Here is a 13672-nt window from a genome sequence, read left to right on the forward strand (position 1 = left end):
TGGACATCTTTGCTATCGGCTTTGAGGAAATGGTGGAGCTGAATGCTGGCAATATTGTCAGCGCAAGGTAAGAACTAACCTGACATCAGAGAATTCAAAGTTCACCGATTGTACTTGCATAATAAGCGGAAAGAACATTTCCTGTGGTCAGTGGTGGGAATGTGCTACACAGTAATAATTTGTTTCAATCAGCATTTAAAGTTAAATATTTCTTTGTGATATCGTCATGCTCTTGTTCCTTTGAGAACTGTTTAACTTTTCTTTCTTCCCTGGCAGCACCACTAATCAGAAGCTGTGGGCTGCAGAACTGCAGAAGAACATCTCACGAGATCAAAGATACGTGCTGCTGGCCTCAGAGCAGCTGGTGGGTGTGTGTCTGTTCGTCTTCATACGCCCTCAGCACGCACCGTTCATCAGGTAGGAGTACGATCATTTCAAGTATTTAAGAGGATTTAAATGACTTCTCTGTTCTCATATTATGTGTTGCTGTTCTATAATAGGGACGTTGCTGTTGATACAGTGAAGACTGGCATGGGCGGGGCCACTGGTAATAAAGGAGGCGTGGCTATTCGCATGCTCTTCCACACAACTAGCATCTGCTTCGTGTGCTCACATTTTGCCGCTGGCCAGTCACAGGTCAAAGAGAGGAACGACGACTACAATGAAATCGCACGCAAACTGACCTTCCCTATGGTAATCATTTATGATGTAAAAATGTGTTACTTCTGTTCAGGTTATGATCACCTTCTTCTTCTTTTTATAATAATATTAGTAGTAGGGATGTCAAAATTAACACATTAACGCATGAGATAAATTTTTTCAGTTTAACACGTTAAAAATATTTAATGCAATTTAACGCAGCATCTGTTTTTTCGTCATCCTTTGGCTAGCATTACATTATGTGATCACACTCTTATTCATGCAAATGCTTTTAAACCATTCCAGCATGACGAAACAAAGTGCGGTACAGGCGTCCTGTCTGTGAATCTCCTTTCAGACAGTGCGCCGGTTCTCTTTCACGCTTGAAAAAACAACAACACAAACTTATGCCAAAATGCCGTTTTGTCGAGTATCCTCGTAAGCACAGTCTTAAATTAGTTGAATGAAGTATTAAATGAACATAAAGCGTTGTCAGAAAATGGATGTCAGCTCCATGTGCGTGACGCATCGGGTTTTAAAGTGACAGTAGCCTCATAAACCTGCTGCTGTCTATCATGTTAATCAAAGAACAAAAGAGTAATTGAAAATCCCTCACTACTTTCAACTGAATAACTTTTGTAGCTTTAATACAAATGAATCTATATTTAATTGATAAATTATGCAGTGAAGATTGTGAATTGTTTGATAACTTTATTTAATTTCTGGATATTTCCTATCTGTTAGATCAAATATTTAAAATATATACTGTCTTTATGTTGTTTCTACATTAATTTGGAGATTAAATGTGAAATTATTACAATATAAAAATATATTAAAAACTTAAAATGTTAGGTGCGATTAATTACAGAAAAATTTACAATTAATTAGTTCATTTTTTAATCGATTGACAGCACTAATTAGTTGTAGTATTAATATTTTAAGTACATAATGAACTATTAACAATATATAATTTATATTTATTTTTATATAATATAAATAATAAAAACAATAATAATATTGTTTATTATACAGTAATATTGCTGTTATTAGTAATATTAAATACAGAATAATAAATATAAATATACATTTATTATGTATTTTGTTTATATAATATAAATACAAAAAAAGATTAAATATTTATCATTAATAAATGATAATAATATAGTATTATTATTTAATTATGAATATTTTTTATTTGTATTATGTTTTAGGGTCGTCTCCTTTACTCCCATGATTATGTATTCTGGTGTGGAGATTTCAACTACCGAATAAATATTCCTAATGAAGAGGTGAAGGAGCTGATCAGACAGCAGAATTGGGATTCACTGATCGGTGGAGATCAACTGGTGGAGCAGAAGAATGCTGGACAGGTATTTTAGGGGGGGGAAACAGCTATATCAGCAGTTTATTTGTACACTTCTGAAAAATTTTTTTTAATTACTTTATTCATATTTCAGGTTTTCAAAGGCTTTATTGAAGGGAAGCTGGATTTTGCCCCCACTTACAAATATGACCTGTTTTCGGAGGACTACGACACCAGTGAGAAGTGCCGCACACCGGCCTGGACTGACCGTGTGCTGTGGAAGAGAAGAAAGTGGAACTTTGATAGAACTGGTGAGAATTTAATTAAAAATATATCCTGGCTTAACCAACAACCAAATTTTAAATGCAGTATAAAACAGCTTACGCTTATGTAAGTTGAAGTTTTAATTTTCACTAAATCTGTCTGTGTGTGTGTTACAGCAGAAGAATTGGAGTTGAATGTAGTAGGAGCCCCAGTGAGTGAGGAAGATCAGTACCCATGGAGCCCTGGAGAGCTCAAGTACTATGGTAGAGCAGAGCTCAAAACCTCTGATCACAGGTGAGAGAGACTAAAGCCAGAAAGCCAACTTTCAGGATTTACACTGACAACATGCTTAGTGCCATCCAGTGGGCCTCAGAGGTACAGCAGGAGGCTGTCCCTTAATGTTTTTTTATTGTCAGTCATTGTTAAAATATAAAAATTCAAGTCTATCTTTGTTCTTAATGCCACAATGATCAGGATTGGACAGTTAAATCACATTGTGGACCGCAGTTCTATTTCCATTAACATTTGTCTCTCAAAAGGCCTGTGGTGGCCATCATAGACATGGACGTACTTGAGGTGGACCCAGAGGCCAGACATCAGGTGTATAAGGATGTGATCGCCCTGCAGGGTCCACCTGATGGAACCATCCTCGTCTCTCTCTGCTCTTCTGGTCCCGATGACTACTTTGATGATGCTTTGATCGACGAACTGTTGGACAAGTTTGCTAATTTTGGCGAGGTTATTCTTATCAGGTAAGAATTGTTTGCATATATAATTAAATTATTATTATATTTGATTGTTATATAACTTTATTTATACACTAATTAAATGTATTAAATGCTCATTAATTTGATGAAAAGTGACAGTTAAGACATTTTATTATGTTCTTTTGGGGTGACAGAAAAAATATTTTCTGTCCATCCTCAAAAATATTAAAGGGATAGTTCACCCAAAAATGAAAATTCTGTCATCATTTACTCACCCTCATGTTGTTCCAAACCGGTATGATTTTCTTACTTCTGTTGGCTACCGTCAACCAGACAGTTGACAGTATCCATTGACTTCCACAGTATTTATCATAGTTTCCTTAAGATGGAATTCAATGGGGTCCATCAACTGTCTGATTACCACCATTCTTTAAAATATCTTATTTTGTGTTCAACAGAAGAAAAGATACTCATACAGGTTTGGAAAAACTTGTGGGTGAGTAAATGATGACAGAAGTTTTATTTTTGGGTGAACCATGGGAAAAAAGCAGAAAAAACAAACCTTTTCCAAAATTGATAATAATAAGAAATGTTTCTTGAGCACCAAATCAGCAGATTATTATGATTTCTGAAGGATCATGTGAATTCAGCTTTGCCATCACAGGAATAAATTACAATTTAAAAATATATAGAAACAGTTATTTTAAATTGTAATAATATTTCAGTATTTTTCTGTTTTTACTATTTTTGATTAAATAAATGCCACCTGGGTGAGCATAAGAAACATACAAAATTATTACCGACCCCAAACTTTAGAGCAATTTTATTTATTTTTTCTTGAACAGGTTTGTTGAAGAGAAAATGTGGGTGACATTTTTGGAGGGATACTCGGCACTGGCAGCTCTGTCTTTGAGTGCCTCTAGTGTAAGTGACTCTACTGTACAATAAGTTTCATTGTAAAAAAAGAACATTTACATGCAGAAATGCATTATACTGTATCATAATAATGACAGGTAATCTAATCGTCCCTCATTATGTCCATATGCAGGTGAGTGGAAAGACCATAGACATCCGTCTGAGGAGTCCTGGTTGGATAAAGAGTCTAGAGGAAGAAATGAGTGTGGAGAGAATCTGTGGCAGCATCCCAACGTCCACCAGCTCCACTCTGCTGGCAGAAAACTCTGACATGGGAGAAGAGTATGATATGGAAGGTATGGCATCTGTTTGGGTTACATTGTTCCAAAATGCAACATGAACCAATGGAAATACGGGACAGCGTGGAGTTCCATTTTTACTGCTGTGTCGACAGGTGACGTGGACGAGGAGGTTGAGGATATCTTACCCCAGCACCTGCAGCCTGGAGCGGGCATGGATCTTGGCTCATCCCCAAACCCATCCCCACGCAGCAGCCCCTGCCCCTCTCCTACCCATGGAGAGCCTGCGCCCCCCATCCGGCCCAGCAGAGCCCCCCCACGCACAGCTGGACCACCACAGGGTAGTGCTAATATTTGACTCTACTCAACATTGACCAACCCATTTGTATTTATATCAGGTTTTTTTTTTTTTGCTTTGGTGTATAAATGAAATGTAGGAAAATGTAGGAAAGGACACAGTTCAGAATTTTGGGGTCAGTAAGATTTTTATTTTTCAAATAAATTAATACTTTTATTCACTAAGGATGCATTCAATTGAAGGATCATGTGACACTGATTAAATTCAGATTTGGCATCACAGGATTAAATGACATTTTAAAATATATTAAAAAAGGAAACTTTTATTTTAAATTGTATTAATATATAACAATATTATTATATCCATCCACAATATAATTTAAATCAAATAAATGCACCCTTGGTGAGCATACAAGACTTTTTTCAAAAACATTTTTCAAAAATCTCATGACCCCCAAATCATGTAACACTATATATATATGTATATATATAGTAAGCATTAGTAAAGTAAAAGAGCAAAAAATATATCTTAATATTTAAATTCCCTTCAAGAAGACCAAAAATTCCAGTACATTAATTTTCCTTTGTTTTTACACTGCGAAAAGGAGGATTAAGCCCATCATCCATTATAAGGGAACTGGCAGGTAAAGAGTGCTGTTTCAGATATGTTGCTGATGTGCTTCAATGGTTCCTGAGCTCTTAGAGTGTGTGTGAGTCTCAAGGCTTCGATGTGGTTTGCAGTGCTGTGGGCTGAGCTAAATCTCTCAGGCTGGTGTTTTGATGATGAGATGTGTTTTTTATTTTATTTATTTTTTTGCTCAGGTTCTCCGGTTGATGGTCAGCCAGCTGGAGCTCTTTCATCACAGGGGCTAGAGCCAAAACGCGCCCCTCCTCCACGCCCCAATGCCCGACCAGCCCGACCTGCACCTCCACAGCGCCCACCGCCACCCTCAGGTACAGCTATGAAGTCTTTGTTCATTTTTACACAGGCATGACAATTTTCTGATCTGTTCTCACTAGAAGTTTTTCCTGGGATTGAAACGCCCAAACAGATGTGTTCAATACATTATAAATACTTTGTTTTCACTGTTTTTCATTGGCATTTTACAATGGTTCTAAAGGAGGCTCTACTACACCTGTTAGGAAAGATTCAGCAGGTAATGCTGTACATAATGTTGTGATTTGGTTAGTTAGTTGGCCTAGATATTAAAAGTGTCTGGCTAACTTTTTCGAATGTAATACACTATGATGCAGTTCTGTGTTCTGTTTGGTAGTGTTTCATATGCTTTTCTTGAGCCTCGTAATTTTGGCTTTTTGTTGTTTGTAAAAATCAAGTTTGCACTGTAAATGATATTGCAACTGTATTTTTGTTCATGATGTAATTTTTTTGGAAAATTTTAAAATTTTCTTTCAAAGGCTTTGCTGAGCCTCTCAATCTAGAGTTTGATCTGACTGAATATGAAGGTAATTTCTGAAAGAAATTTAGATTTTAGAAGATTCTTGCAGTGTTCGTCCTTGTGTATGGTGACCTCCTGGTCAGTTGAGACCTCCTGCACTTGCTTACAGAAATAGACTAATTTAGATGGGGCAGGGGTGTTCAAGTCAACCATCTTGCAGTGCATGAAGTCTCAGTTGTTCCAATGATTTTGATTTAGTTTTCGAGTGTGAAGTGCTGGGTTGAATTAGGTGAATTAGCTTTTGTAATTGAATAGAGAAAGAAAGAAATGATCTCTCCATCAGGTAAGGAGTCTGCTTGGTCAAATATATTTTCTCCCTAGCTGAAGGCTGTAATGTTATTCAAAACTAATTTTGAATAATTCCAAACTTTTTAATAACTTTTCCCCTCATGCTGACAAAAGGACAAAAAAGCCCAGCATTAGCACGTGCAGATGCATCTGGTGAGTTCTTGTCTAGCTCATCTGTGACAGAAAATTTAATTGACGGACATATTTGGGCCTTTATCATGCCATGATTTTGCAAGCCTCGGGCAAGTTTTAACAAAATGGAGCTAAAAAAGTTAGTTGACGTTCTTGACAGGAGCGGCTTTCTTTTAAGGCATCTGTTTAAGTTTAATCTTCCATCATCAGTTTTGTAGTATAGACTAATTGACTGGCATTTGAATTGGACCTGAAGTTCAAAATATAGATTTTCTGATATTTTCACAAACAAATTTTCTATAACTATTACTGAATGTTTGATTTATGGCATCGGCTGTTTTTCAGGTCGAGGTCAACCAACTGGATCAGCCCCTGGAGGCGCCCCAAGGCCGGTGGGTGGGCTAATTGACATGAATATTATTAAAAAAGGAAAAAATAAGATGTATATCGTGTTAAATATTATGATTTTGCTTTAGATTCCACCTCGAGCAGGAGTTATCAGTGTCCCTCCTCAGGCTAGACCTCCTCCTCCTGCTCATCCCGGGGCCCCCAGACCCGTAGCAGAGGTGCATCCTGGGGCCCCTCGACCTTCACCTGATAATCACCCCGGAGCACCAAGACCCACTGCTGAACCCCAAAGCAAGCCATCCGAGCTGCCTCTGGGTTCGTTAAACTCTTCTAATTACCAATTAATTTTCTTCATTTCTTATTGAAGTTCAGCCCCTATTATGGCCTGAAAGAGTTTGGTTTTGGTCGACATGTTGAGAAGCCGCTGTTTTCTGTGGTGGGAATCCACATTGCATGCACTTGGAAAGGATGAGGACTCGCACTGGAATTGATACGGAAAAACCGACGCCATCGTTACTGTTCGTATCACTGTGTATCAAGTGCTGAGGAAGCCTCCGGAGCTGAAATTCAGATATGATAATAGGCGTTTTGTTTCTGACACGCGCTGAAAGCTATAGAACAATCACAACAGACTGGGCCATCCGACCAATAAGAGCAGAGTAGGCTCGCGGAAAGAAGGGGTTTAGAGAGACTGAATCTTCTAACCGTTTCCAGACTTTGAGAAACGAGGTGATGTCCAATGAATATTATGAGAAAATTAAAGTGTTTTTTGACCTTGGATGCAAGAACCTTTAAAATAGCCCAATAGGGGCACTTTAATTTAGTATTTAAAACTGTATATATCATTTTATATGAGATTTTACACAAAATTGAGATATATGGTTATGTATGTGTGTATGTTTTAAAAGTTTAACCAATCTTTAACCATCTACTGTGTGTCTGTCTTTCAGGTCCACCCCCCACACTGCCAGGTCCCATGAGACCTCAGATGATATCACCCATGCAGCCTCAGTCTATGTCACCAGTGCAGGCTCCTGTCCAAGCCCAACTCCCTATACCAATGCAGCCCACTTTCCCTGCCCCTCTGGTGCCTCAGCCGGCCCCCCAAGCACCTGCTGGAGCCGCTGCCGCCCCTCAGCCCGGACTGGCATCTCCCAAGCCTCCACCCCGGAGCCGGTCCGCTCACACACTGCCACCTGAGTCTGCTCCTCCTCCTCCTCCTACAACCCAGGTTAGTCCTCTTTCTCTGCTTACTTTTGCATGGATGTCAAGATCATAAGCCCTATATTTAATTGTGATAAAGATCAACACTCTTTCGAAGATGCAAAGACCCACAAGATTCAAAAATGACAAAAACTTGTTCACATCCTAAACCCAAGCCGGGCTCAGGTGCAAGACAAAAAAGATAGCATGTATATGTATATGTATATGTATATGTATATGTATATGTATATGTATGGAGCTGTAACTTCAGTGTGCGGACATCATTTTTTCCTTTCTAAGGAGCCACAAGATCCCATCCTGGGGTTAATAAGGCCTCTTCCAGATAATCCAAGTCCTCTTCCTCTTTCTTTTTTACTTTTCTAGTTATAACGACTTTGTTCAGGTGGTTCTCATAGTCATGTTTCGCTCTTCTTGATGCATGTGTCTTTCTCTTTCACTAGCAGGAGCAATCCTCAGGTTGACAGGTACTGGATTAAGTAATTTCTAGTATTTACGTTGTCTTCATGGCACCATAGCCTGTAGTCACGATGTATGGGGTGCTCATACATATAGGATCCTCCATGTTATAGTTGGTTTTTCCCCTTTCCATTTTTAATTTTACTTTTTTTTTTTTTTTTGAATGTCAGAAAATTATAATGTAAAACTTAACTTGAACCCCTTGATAATATTGTATATATAAAAAAATGACCTGGTTATGAGGTTTATCAAGTTTTTCCAACAGGGGGGTTCAAGGAAAGTGTCATCCAGTATTTGTTGTGGGTATTGTTTGTTTTTAATCTGTGATATCTGTTATAATTGTTTTCAATGTTTCTTGGACAAGGTTAAGCAATTCTAGTAGACTTGCACACTAATCATATTTGTCTTTTTGTTTTATAATGCTGGTTTTTGTTTTATAATAGACTGTTTAATAAAACAGTATTAGGATCTTTTAGTTTTTGATTTATGTTGATGTCTGTCATTGCACCATTTATGTTTTAACCAACAAGTCATCATGATTTTTATCAAAAATTGTAACAAATACAATGTTTAAAATGAAAAGTCAACATGAATCAACATGGGTTTTCAACTCTTTTTACATCTGTAATAATTAAACAGGATATTAAAAGGTGCATTCAGTAATTTGGTACTAATTTAATGAATTACTATCTGATTAACCTAAAATAAGTGCATTATTTAATTTTTACGACTTGAGGGAAATTAGAGTTATATTTAAATAAAAAGAAGTAACATTTTTACTGTTCTGGGTCATAAATGACCCCCAACATGTGGGCTATTATTTAGCAGCTTAGGAGGGGTAAATGAGATCTAAATAATCTAAAGTCCCCCAAAGTTATTAGCCCCTTTTGCATTGGGTAGTTCTAGGAACTAGCCACCAGGGTGGTTCCCCGAGAACTAAATGTTCCCCTAGGGTCCTGGTTTGTTCCTGGTTGCGTTCGCACCGCCAATAGGAACTCTCAAGTGATGTATACCACGCTTGTTGTTGTGACTTTTATTTTGACAGCACTGAGAACGCCAGAGCCTGAGCATACAGCACTCCCATTCTCCATCTTCATTTGTTTACGATTTGTTTAACAGTTCTGTCTAATACGTTATTAGATAAAACTGTTATACAAGAAAGAAAGTAGACAGTATATGAAAAAGTATAAGCATTTGGTACAAGCCGTGTGGTTGATGCCCAATGTCGCTAGCTGAGCAGAAATACATAATCATGTTTCTCTTGGTCCCCTCAAAGTTGCATCGGATTTTCTCCTTAAGGTTAAGAGGCCCATCTATCACTGTTGTTCTGCCCTTTGTTCATAGAGTTAGTTTGTGGAGTAAATATATAGGCTATAATCTGTGAGTGTACACGGCTTTTTTTTAAATGGCGGGTGCAGTTGTTTTGTGTGCGTTCGGCCAATCAGTGTACACTTGCGTCACTGATAGTTCCTATTGTGAAAAAAATTCCCAACATATTTAATACATTCAAATCTGATTTCATGTTGACTTTAAAACTTCAATATGTTCTAGCTTCTCATCATGTCATAAGTTTGATTTATGTGTTTTTCTTTCCCCAGGCCAAGGGCATGAATGGAGTCCAAAGAGAAGCACAATGGAAACTAGACCCCTTCGACATGCTTAACAGCCAGTCCCTCTTCCAGAACGCATCGTTCTCCGCTTCCCTCCCTCGCTCCTCATCCTCATCCTCATCCACCACCTCCCCTTCTTCTTCTTCCTCTACGTTACCCAGCTCCCTCTCCCTATTCTCGTCTTCGGACGCCAGCAACGCTCCATGTCTCCTGTCTCCACCCGTCACCTCACGCAGCAAATCCCAGGAGTCCCTCCGTTCATCCCCCAGTCCGTTCCTCGCAGACGCCCAACCCAGACCCAACAGCACAAACCCTTTCACCGGCAACCTGCTGTCCTCCCCTCGCCGATCACTCACACCCGATTTCTACACCCAGCATCAGGCCCAAGCGGCCAAGCCTGACCTTAACAGGGCCATGTCAGCTGTGGTGCACAGTTCCACTCTTCCAACATCTTTCTCCAGACAACAATCCTTAGTTCCTGCTACAGCAGCAGCCCCAACCAAACAGACCCAAAAGTGGGTCACCTTTGATGACGATTCAGACTTTTTAAGAAAGGCTCCATCCACAGTTGGGACCGGCCCACCACTTATACCCGCAGCCTCATCCCTTCCCTTCCCACAACCCCAGAGCAGCTTCCCCAGCTCAGGCTTTGACTTCCTTTTAAGAAAGGCTCCATCTGCAGTTGAGACTGGCCCGCCACTTATACCCACAGCCTCATCCCTTCCCTTCCCACAACCCCAGAGCAGCTTCCCCAGCTCAGGCTTTGACATGGACAGCAACTGGGTGTCGCTTCCCACCTCTACGTTCCCCACAATCCCCCCTCCGATCCCAACCAGGACTAATACCAGCATCAAAAACACCCACATCCCTTCCAGAAACGAATTTACAGAGAGATGATACAGCGGAGAACATGTATGTAAAATATGGAGAAAATATTATTGTGTATCTATACGTGTATGGTTTGTATAAAAGTGCGGTGGTGGAAATGTTGACCTGTTTGTACGAAAGAAAGAAATCTGGCTGTTTCTTTTAGCCCAATGCAGATAGGAAACCAAGAAGAATTCAAGCAGATGTATCACAGTAGGGTTTTTTAGATTTTAAAATAATGGTCAGAGATGTATACACACACGTGTGTAAAATTGTACTATTCAATGGCCAGATATTAAACATTTAGCCCGCAAATCATTCAGCATCAAACTACATGTTAATCAGATGTAAAAAATGTACAAATATTAAATTATATATCTTGTTGCATTTTCATTGTTTACTCACCTTCATGTCAGAAAACAGAAGATGATGTTTTGGAGAGAAAAAAAATGTGTCCATTCAATGGATCTCAATGGGGTTGTTTTGGACCCCAATGACTTGCATTATACACACAAAACCATTTTTCAAAATATGTTCCACAGAAGAAAGCAAGTCAAACAGCATTGTAAAGACATAAGGTGAGTAAATGATGATAGATCTTTCACTTTTTGGTGAAATATCCCTTTATTCTGTAGCCCAATTCAAATAAGAAAAACGTATCATCAAACGCACATATTTAAAATGCCTGGCTGTGTCCGACCTGTTCTACACCATAATATCCGTTAAATGGGCTTGTCAGTGAGCCAAGATATTTTTTGATGTTTATCTCATTATGAATGTATCTCTCACCAGTTTCTATTGCCTATGTTAAGATTCAGAGTGTGATGTGTGCAGTACAGTTGCTGTGCTTTTCTGCATACTCAAATCGAGGGTCTAATTTTTATGAGTGTACACAAAAGACCCCCTCCCGCCCCACGCATCGTGTAGCACGACCAATGTGCTTAGCTTGTCAAAATATATCTTCTATACATATTCATAGTGATTATATGTCTTCCTAGTGGGGGAAAAAAATGTAAAGTAGGTCTGAATTGTGTTTATATTTGCAGCATATACATGCCATATCTAAAGTGCACTGAAGAGCTCGGTCCTCTAGGCGTTCAAACGCAAAAGTTTGAGATGTTACGTTTGTGCGGAGAGGGCGAGTGAGGGTCACAGCTGCCCTCTCATTCATCGACAGTGTATATACACGTGCTTTCAGTCTCCTCTGATCCAAAGCTCTTGACAGAAATGCTGTATTAAACAAATGTGTAGTGTGTGTGTGTTTGATTTGGTGGGTTCCTCCCTCAGGATGTCGGTCATGCTTTCTTTAGTGCAATGTGTACTTATTCGCTCAATGATATATTCTTTTTTAATTTCGGTGAACAGGTTGTGGATAAATCTATTTATTGTTGTGCGGAGGAATACTGTGCTGTGTTTTGGAGTGTGACGTCTGTTTCTGTGTACTTTAGCTGTTCGTGTGAGTGCGCTTGAGTGTTTGCGTCGTCATGTTGAGGGATTCTGATATCTTTGTTATAATTCATTATAGCATTATGTCTTCAAACTGTTTTAGTGAAATATATTTGTTATGGTATGAAGTATGGTATAATGTTGAGGGGAAGACAGACTGTTAAATGAACACACAGATTGATTATGAATGCCGTGATATTTAAAGCTACCATCCTATGTTGTTTAATAATGCCTTAGACATTTTGAAGAAGTGTTTATTGGATTCTTATTGGATAAATGGTTCAGCCTCAGTTGTTTTTGTTGATTGTATAGCATTCTGGACTGTGTAATGATGCATTATGGGTGAATGGTCAGCCTTCAGGCACTGGCATTTTATGTGTGCAGTTGGTTTACTCATATTATGCAGGTTTTTAAATGTCCTTCAAGGGCATAGTGAAATGATTCAGTCTTGGTTAAAGTGTAGGTATTTCAGGAAAGCAGTATTTTACTTGTACTTTTGTTCCTTGTTTACATTTTAGGTACACATTTAACATCTGCACAGTTGTTCAAATTGTTCTCTTGGGATGTGTTGAGCAACATATTTTGGCTTTGAGCTTACAGATATATTTTTGAACCTGGAAAGCACTGAAAAGTTTGTCTCCATTTGTGGTTTGGTTGAGGAAGGGGTCAGAAGAAAGCCAGCCAGCAAGATTATGTGTACTAATGCATGAGAAATCCATTCCAAAATGCATTCCAAAGCACTAACTGTGAACATCTCCAGAATAAAGAGAAGTATCAGGTTATGGATAATAAACTATATCTATTTTTCTTTTGATGCCTGATAAACACAATGTAACCACTTAACATTCAAAGGCATTAGAAGTGATTTGTTCAGGTGTTCTGTATGTAATGGAAGCGTTGAACCTGACATTGCCAGAGCTAGTTATTAAAAAGAAGCAAGATTTTATAGGAATTAACTCCTTTTGTGAAGTTAACGTTCCATTGTAGCTTTTAGCCCAGTAGTGAACAAAAGTCTGTGGTATTAACCTTATATGTATGTATACACAAACCACAAAACTGCAATTCAGTAACGAGTACTCGATCTGTAATTTAAGTGCATATCAAAAGTGCACATTTATGTATGGAGCAATTGATGTTGTATGTATGCAATAATAAATGTAATTCAACATGAATCGTACTGTTATTATTGGATGCATCAGATCTTATTACATGACAAAGTTTTTCAAAAGTGTGTATATATATAATGCAATATATTACTGCAAAGCTTTTATGAGTATCTGTTTTCTTGTGAAATATTTTGGAAATGTGCAAAATCACACAAATCAACCTGTACATAAACTTTTAATAACAGTTGCAAAAATTCGAAAATTATTTTTTAAAAATCAAGCTCATATTACTTAGCTTGACCTCCCGAAGTTTATTATAGATTAAATAGAGAGATATTTTTTCTGAGGGTTAATCGCCTTTCACTGACCATTTG

The 13672-nt window shown here is 38.3% G+C and overlaps 1 protein-coding gene across 10 annotated transcripts in view; it reads left to right on the forward strand.

Moving 5' to 3' along the window:
* The window catches only part of synj1 (synaptojanin 1), a 26931-nt gene extending 13567 nt beyond the window's left edge, over positions 1-13364 (forward strand). For 6 of the 10 annotated variants that reach the window (XM_082157771.1, XM_082157774.1, XM_082157773.1 and 3 more), the window contains 16 exons: positions 1-67; positions 277-417; positions 501-693; positions 1851-2009; positions 2097-2253; positions 2383-2500; positions 2746-2958; positions 3759-3837; positions 3962-4124; positions 4223-4408; positions 5187-5318; positions 6224-6262; positions 6587-6633; positions 6718-6904; positions 7540-7820; positions 9868-13364. The exon at positions 1-67 is cut by the window's left edge and continues 18 nt beyond it. In XM_082157771.1, coding sequence (XP_082013897.1) covers positions 1-67; positions 277-417; positions 501-693; positions 1851-2009; positions 2097-2253; positions 2383-2500; positions 2746-2958; positions 3759-3837; positions 3962-4124; positions 4223-4408; positions 5187-5318; positions 6224-6262; positions 6587-6633; positions 6718-6904; positions 7540-7820; positions 9868-10776 — 3071 coding nt within the window. In that variant the 3' untranslated portion in view covers positions 10777-13364. Of the gene's footprint in view, positions 68-276; positions 418-500; positions 694-1850; positions 2010-2096; positions 2254-2382; positions 2501-2745; positions 2959-3758; positions 3838-3961; positions 4125-4222; positions 4409-5186; positions 5319-6223; positions 6263-6586; positions 6634-6717; positions 6905-7539; positions 7821-8253; positions 8278-9867 lie in introns of all 10 variants that reach the window. The other 4 variants (XM_082157780.1, XM_082157772.1, XM_082157779.1 and 1 more) reach the window with 3 other exon arrangements.
* The last annotated feature ends 308 nt before the right edge of the window (positions 13365-13672 follow it).

Source organism: Leuciscus leuciscus (genome assembly GCF_965113295.1).
Source record: "Leuciscus leuciscus genome assembly, chromosome: 24".
NCBI classification, from domain to species: domain Eukaryota; kingdom Metazoa; phylum Chordata; class Actinopteri; order Cypriniformes; family Leuciscidae; genus Leuciscus; species Leuciscus leuciscus.